The sequence below is a fragment of the Dunckerocampus dactyliophorus genome, chromosome 4 (assembly GCF_027744805.1).
Source record: "Dunckerocampus dactyliophorus isolate RoL2022-P2 chromosome 4, RoL_Ddac_1.1, whole genome shotgun sequence".
NCBI lineage: Eukaryota > Metazoa > Chordata > Actinopteri > Syngnathiformes > Syngnathidae > Dunckerocampus > Dunckerocampus dactyliophorus.
This window is the reverse complement of record NC_072822.1, coordinates 2,250,582-2,258,576: the sequence shown is the minus strand read 5'-3', so window position 1 is coordinate 2,258,576 and position 7,995 is coordinate 2,250,582. Positions and strand designations below refer to the sequence as shown.

The following is a 7,995-nucleotide window of genomic DNA, read 5'->3' as shown; positions in this document are numbered from 1 at the left end:
TCCTGAATTGATTCATTCATTCTTACCTAACAAGCCATTATTTATCATTTATTCAATAATTATTTATTCATTATACTGCACAATGTTTCTGTTTACTCTTGTATTTTTTTTTAACCAAGGTATTATTTAATTATCTGCTTTGTATTTTTTGTATTAATTTAAAAATGTTTGTGTCAGTTCTTACGCCTTATAATTATTCTTTCCATTACTTAACAAGCTAACTATCTATTATTACACATTATTTATTCATTTTTTTCCCTATTAGTGGTAACATAGCAACATATCAGTAATTGCCGAGACTTTGGGGAAGAGGTAGGATTAAATAAAGTCTGCTTTTCGTACTCGCTTTCGGGCATGTTGAATTGTGCAAAAGTGTTTAATTTAACTCATGTTCAGGAATTGGGCCGCACGGCGGTTGAGTGGTTAGCATGTTGGCCACACAGTCGGGACATCCGGAAGACTCGAATCTCCGTTGGTATGAATGTGAGCGTGAATGATTGTTTGTCTGTATGTGCTCTGCTGACCAGGGTGTACCCTGCCTCTCGCCCAAAGTCAGCTGGGATGGGCGACCGCGACCCTAATTAGGATAAGCGGCATAGAAAATAGATTGATGTTCAGGAATTTTGCAGTAATAATATGTGGTCAAATCACATACACATACATGCAACACACACATACATGTTTCTTTCAAAGCATCCAAACCGCTAGATGGCAGTGTACATGCTAGATGACACTCTGGCTAGAGGAAATAGTTAACTACATCATTTCTTTGCAACGTACTAATTATAAATAAAAAAAAACATTATCTTTATGGAGTTAACAGTACACGTAAGATGTGGCTTATTGAATTGGTAATGTGATTTGTCGCTATATTGAAACAAGTTATGTTCTTAAACATAAAACGAATGCTTGTTTCGACACATTTAACGCGTGTTAGCTCAGTAGTCTTTTGAAAATTCTTACCGGATGTAGGAAGTATCTTCCGGCTAACTCGCCTGTCGTCCTTGACGTACCCACGAGGAAGTTCTACCCCTTAAATTGAAACAAAAAAATGGTTCTTGGTTAGATTAATGCTATACATGTATGCATATGACGAACTATAAGCGTCTCTTTTTCCTACTTTGTTGTGTTTGAAACTCTTAAAGCCGCTCAAGACTCGATGCTAGCATGTCTCGGAGCTGTAGGTCAGTGTTGACGTTACTGCATAGGTGTGTGGCGGTCAGTCAGGTGACCACCTCTGCGGGTGTAGCCACCAGGTGTGGTTTCATCCCAAGGTCCACATGGACGTCCAAGACCCGGGCGGACTCTCTTCGGGGTCTTCAGTCCACCTTATGGACCACCCAGCGCAGCATGTGCCACAAGGTTAGCATCACCCTAGCTAGCGTCACGTACTGTATGTAAACATACAGTACACTCACGGGACACCTGCACCACATAAGATGGGATCCAAGCATGATTAAAAAGTCTGTAATATGTGTGTTATAACCAGGTAAATCCGTTTCAGGCACCTTATGAGGAAGAAGAATATCCCCCCCTGCCAGCATATGAGGCCGGCGTGCAGCCTGAGAAGAAGGATGTGTACATCATCCAGGTCATAGGTCTGCCGTGGACGTGCACGGTCCAGGACATCGTGAACTTCTTCTCAGGTGAGAGATCCGACTGCCTGCCTGCATGCATGTGACGGGAAGTACCGAAAGTAAGACGTCATCATCGGTCGACGTGGTGTGTGCTTCAGAGTGCCGGATCCGCGACGGCGCGTTGGGCGTCCACATGACCGTGGACAGCTACGGGAGGCCGTCGGGACGCGCCTTCATCGAGCTGGAGCATGAGGAGGATGTGAGAAAAGCCCTGGAGAAGCACAGACAGTACCTTGGACCTCGATACGTGGAAGGTTTGCTTTTTACGCTCGGTTCGACACTCATGGCCACATCATTAGGCACGCTAATTGGCCAATACAATAGCTGCGTGGCTGTAGGCAACCTCCTGATGTCATTTTATTAACTGCACAAGATCCACACATCCAGCAGCTTTATCTACCTCTGCATGCGCTGCACTTGGTGTACTGTTGGTTTCAGCGAGCTAATCAGCTACTGTATATATTAATGCTTACCACCATTACAACATTGGTTCTGACCTGTTAATAAATGTGGTCAAGTAGAGCTAGTTTTCTTTTTTTACTTAAACAAAAACCTTGTAAATATCTGTTTTAATTTTGTTGAATTTCCCGAAATTAAAAAAAAAGAACATTTTACATTTTATTTTATTTCAAAATTAACATTTAAAAAATGAGCAGTTCTTATTTTTTCATTTTATTGAATTTTATTTTAAAAATATTTTACATTTATTTTTAGTCACATCCATTTTTTCCATCCCCTTTCATAACTCGTTGATTTAAAAGGTGTTTCTAATTTTATTTTATTCGTAAAATTAAAAGTTAAAAAAAAAATCCAGCACTGTTGGTTAAAGTGAAAAATATTCTCCCCTAACCAAACCTGCTTCAAAATTGATGACATTCTCACTCCGCCCAGGCGCCACTCCTCCACAAAATATGGTAGAAAACCGGTTTAGTGGTTTTTGTGCGGTCTTGTTAGCAAACAAACAAACGGCATCAGGCTGAGAACTGTTTCTAATCATTTGACCCCGTCAGGTGGCCTAAAAAGCTGACCAAAACATTAGAAACAGCAGCTGTCGACATGATGAAAGCACGACTTGTATTGGGTGGCATGGAGATTGTGTGCGGGTGCGCCTAATGTTTGCTCTCCTTCCTGCACAGTGTACGAAATAACAGACAGTGACGCTGAAGACGTTTTGAAGAAGGCGACCCTGTTCCCCGCCGACACTCGGGTGGTCCGGCTCCGAGGTCTCCCCTTCACCAGCACGGAGAGCGACATCGCCCTCTTCTTTTCCGGTAAGGACGTGCAAGCTGCAAACAACACATGGTTAATGTAAGTTGAATGCATTTACGTATTTGAGGTTTGGAGATCATGGAGAAAGGGATCACCATGATCACAAACCACCGAGGAAGGAAATCGGGGGAAGCCTTTGTGTGGTTTTCCACGCAGGAAGCAGCCGACGCAGCCCTGCAGAGAGACAGAGAGCTCATCGGGGAAAGGTAGTCTCGCACGTTTCTCTAATGTTGTTTCACTAAAGCGACGCAACGTGTGCCGTGACAGATACATCGAAGTGTTTCCGAGTACAAGCCAAGAGCTGCAGTCAAGCTCCTTGCGAAGCAGCGACACCACCAAGAAGAGAGTCCCTGCTGCACACGCGCCTGTCAACCCCGGTTAGACGTTTTATTACCTTTTTTTCCCCAACTATTCTTCATTACTTTATTCCAGAGTAATTTATTGACAGCCCCTAGTATAAACAACCAGGTGCCGAATATCCAACGTCCAACTGAAACTAACTTCACCACGGTACACCGCGGACATGTCTGCACGGTGGTGTTGGGTTTTCTTCTTCTTGCGGGTAGCGGGAGTCGAGTGGAAGCGGAAGTCCGTCACCAAATTTGGGGTTGCAATAAATCACAAAACTATCGTTTCCGCCACTGAAAGAAAAAAGATCCCAATGGAAAGTTAGAATTTTGAGATTAAAAAATCAGAATTATGAGATTAAAAAGTCAAAGTTATCAACTAAAAAGACGAAATTGAGATAAAAACTTGAAATTCCGTCACAAAAAGGCGCAGTTTTAATCTCGTAATTCAGATTTTTTTATCTCATAATTATGAGATTAAAAAATTCAATTATGGGGTAAAAAATTAATAAAGCATTGAGATAAAAAGTCACAATAATGAGATTAAGTTTATTATGAGATACGAAGTAATAATGAGCTAAAAAGTCCAACTAATGAGATAAAAAGTCATAATTAGGAGCTAAAAAGTAAATGATGAGATATTATATTATATATACTATATAAATATATAAATATATATAAATATAAAATATAAATATATAAACTAATAAATGCTAAAATAAACCAAATAATAGTAATAATACAAATAACCAAATCATCTTGAGTTGATGAACATTTTAGTAATTAGGGATGTCTGATAATATCGGCCCGATATTGGCATAAAAATTTAATATCATTTGATATCGGTATAGGATTTTTCTCTGTAATAAAAAACTGCTGTCTGTATAGCCCTTTGGGCTCCCGTACTTGGCGTCATCGAGGCATCCAGCGGCGCCAATACGTGGAAAAACTTTGTCACGTCCCGTGGTATTCCTCGCGGTCGGAACTGAGCCTGATATGTCGAAACCACGGGCACCATGGGTGTGCCGCAGGTAGCACCGTCTCTGTTCTGGAAACGGAAGTACACGTAAATCCTTGGAGCACACTAAAATCCTTTTTTTGAGTGTGTCCCAGAACAATCCCAAGAAATTTTACTTAAGAAAAAAAATGTCATACATGTATGTCGCAATTAAAAACATTATTTTCCAAATTAAGATAAAAGTTTTTGAAATGTAAAATAATAATACAAATGTAGAAGGCATTCATTTGTCATAGTGTCGTTTTTTTCCCATTTAGTTTTAAGATAATAATAAAAAAAAATATCATTTCATCTGCAGTTTGAATTATACTTCCATCCATCCATTTTCTATACCGCTTCTTCCTCATTAGGGTCGCGGGGGCATGCTGGAGCCTATCCCAGCTGACTTCGGGCGACAGGCGGGGTACACCCTGGACTGGTGGCCACCAATGGCAGGGCACATATAGACAAACAACCATTCACACTCACATTCATACCTATGGACAATTTAGAGTCTCCAATTAACCTAACATGCATGTTTTTGGAATGTGGGAGGAAACCGGAGAAAACCCACACGCACACGGGGAGAACATGCAAACTCCACACAGAAATGCTCAAGGGAGAATCCAACCCAGGTCTTCCCGATCTCCAAATCTGTTACTGTGTTGGCCAACGTGCTAACCACTAGACCACCGTGCGGCCCTGAGTTATATTTCATTTTTTAAAATTAAAACATTAAAGAAATAAAAAAATCCATCCATATAGCTGCCCATGTTATTTTTATTGAATGTTAATTCATTATAAAATTAAATAAAACATTGCAAATCCATCCTTATTGGTACCCAAATTAAAACAGACCAAAGCTGTTTATCCATCCTAAATATGATTTCATTTAAAATTAAAAAAAGCCCCAAAAAATCCAAACAAGGATGGCTGAATGAATGAATGAATGAATGAATGAATGCCACGTGTGGTAAGTTGCAACATCTGGTGAGTCCTTCGAAATACGGAAACCAACAGTTTGCATGTCATTTTAATATTTTGAGTGTCATTAAAAGTGCCTTACCTTCACCAGCTACTGCATCGAGACCTCCGAGGGCATCCTCCAGCCTGGCGTCACATTACGTCCACTTGAGAGGACTTCCTTTCCACGCGTCTGGAGAAGACATCGTTAAGGTAAAACAAAACAAAACAAACAAACAAAAAACCCCAGCAAGTGCTCATATTTATTATTTCAAATATGTTCTTGTCTCCTACAGTTCTTCTCCCCGCTGTTTGTGTCCAAGATCCGTCTGGATCTCGGTCCCGACGGGAGGCCGAGCGGAGAGGCCGACGTTTACTTCAGCTGTCACGAGGACGCTGTGGCCGCCATGTCCCACGATAGAAAGCACATAGGTGAGGCGTGTGTGTACATAAAGCAAATGCATTCATTACATGCAACAACTTTGTTTATTCATGTTAGTCATGATTTGGAGTGCATGAGAACGTGGACCACATCATCATTTTCTAAAGTGTAATGCACAACATAGCAGCAGCGTTTTAAAGCGCACACAGAGCTAGATAACGAGACTTCAAATGCAGCTACTGTCATCTTGTGCCGTTCATTTAAAAAAAAAAAAACTACATCAAGAGGTTGCCTACAGCCACAGCTGTTAATGCCAATGGTTTTTTTTGTGTTTTTTTTACCAGGAGGCCGATACATTGAACTGTTCCTGAACTCCGATTCTTACAACGAAAGGTGAAAAAACACAAAACAGACCCAGCATGTCTGCAATTAAACCAGGTGAGGAATTTTATTTCTTTCTTTTTGTGTCCTTTTGTCACATTTTAAGATGTTTTTTTCCCCCCTTCTCTTTCAGTAAAGTGCCGACACTGCAAGCGCAAGCCTCCAGTATATTTATTTACGTACCACATTAAACATAATAAATAAATAAAAACATCCACAAGAATGTGTCCATCTTTTTAAAATGTTTTTTTTTAACACTTTTTGCTAGGAATGCTACAGTAAAGGTAGAGCACATTCTATAAATAAAATTCAACTTAAAGAAAAAAAAAGAACCTGCAAAGATTAAAGAACAAAAAGGCATAAAACACCAATAATACAAGTGGCCACATATAATAAATGACATTTTTGTTAAATATATCACTGTTTAGCATATATACAGTAAATGGGTTGGTTAATAGCTGTTTTAATGCACTAACTTTTGTACTTATTAGCATTGTCTGTATAATATCTAAGCTGTAAAACAATATTATGCCATTTCTGGCAACGTACAGTAGTGTGGCGCTTGTACGACTCTTGTGAAGCTACACAACACACTTCCGGTAATACACGTGGCCAAAATCGGTTGGAAACGCATCATTTAATTTCTTTCCTCAGCCTTTGCGCAGCCTTTGCTGCACAAGTGAAGAGGTATAAAGTAATATTGCCACTTTGGGAAGACGTTTTCAATGATCCGCGATGGTTGTTCGGCTCGTCTTTTGAAAATAAAATGCTAACATTCGGTCCTAGTTAGTGTTGCTGGAAGGTGCCCCCTAGAGGACATGGGGGAAAATAATTTTGATGGGTAAAATAAAGACGAACTTTTGCGATAACACAATATTTTTTGTTAACATTGCATGTAAACCATCTAGGCTATGAAACAATATTATGACACTTCTGGCAATGTATTGTGACGATTGTACGACTGCTACGCGACACACTTCCGGTAATAGCTTGCCTCCACATAGCGGAAATGGTTGCGAACGCATCATTTCATTTCCATCTTCAGCATTTGCGCATCCTTTACTACACAATTGTAGAGGTATAAAGTGTTATTGTAACTGCAGGAACAAGTTCACAATGATCCGTGATGATAGCTTGGCTCCGCTTTTGAAAATAAATGCTAACATCTCTTTTGAGTACTAGTACTCAAAAGGATATACACTGATTAGCCATACATCGGATTATTTCACTTGTGCGCGCTGTTTATCCTATTGAGTAAACACTGTCACATCATAAACGCAACGAACGTGCTGCTCTTAATTTGAAGATGCAACGCAAACATCCGCTGCTAGCTAATGTTGAGGCGGCAGCAGCATTTTAATCCGTTTGGGCTTTGTACCTCCTACATGTTATAGTATCTAATTTAATAATGTCATTCCCGTCACTATTTAGGTTTAACAGCTGATAAGGGCCACCGAGTCTGAGAAATTGGCGTTCGTATCACAACATTCACGCACACACTCATAACTCCTTTTATTTATTCATTCATTGGTATTAATGTTTCTTATGTTCTTATTCATTCTCTTGTGTTTTCTTTCTTTTTGGGAGAATGAACAGAATAAGAATTTCACTGCATAGCAGAACTACCTGTTTTACTGTGCATATGACAATAAAACTCCGGGTTGTGATGGATGGCGGACGTCCATCACCAAATTTGGGGTCGCAATAAATCGCAAAACTATAGTTTCCGCCACTGAAAGAAAAAAATATCCCAATGGAAAGTCATAATTTTGAGATTAAAAAAATCCATTTATGAGATAAAAAGTCCAAGTTATCGACTAAAAACCCGAAATTGAGATTAAAAAAACCCCTCTAAATTACGTCACAAAACGGCGCAGTTTTAATCTCGTAATTCCGATTTTTTTTATCTCACGATTGAGATTAAAAAAATCGAAATAATGGGCTAAGAAAATTGAAATTATCAAATAAAAAATTGAGATACAAAGTCATAATTATGAGATTAAGTCTATTATGAGATAA

General features: G+C 39.5%; 1 protein-coding gene across 1 annotated transcript; it reads left to right on the top strand.

Moving 5' to 3' along the window:
* The first annotated feature begins 829 nt into the window (after positions 1–829).
* grsf1 (G-rich RNA sequence binding factor 1) lies at positions 830–6,217 on the top strand. The gene is made up of 10 exons (XM_054774891.1): positions 830–1,362; positions 1,505–1,646; positions 1,736–1,891; positions 2,774–2,908; positions 2,974–3,112; positions 3,174–3,283; positions 5,326–5,426; positions 5,510–5,645; positions 5,940–6,033; positions 6,110–6,217. Exons 1-9 carry the CDS (start codon positions 1,168–1,170, stop codon positions 5,990–5,992), a joined length of 1,167 nt encoding a protein of 388 aa, XP_054630866.1. The 5' UTR covers positions 830–1,167; the 3' UTR covers positions 5,993–6,033; positions 6,110–6,217.
* Positions 6,218–7,995: the final 1,778 nt, after the last annotated feature.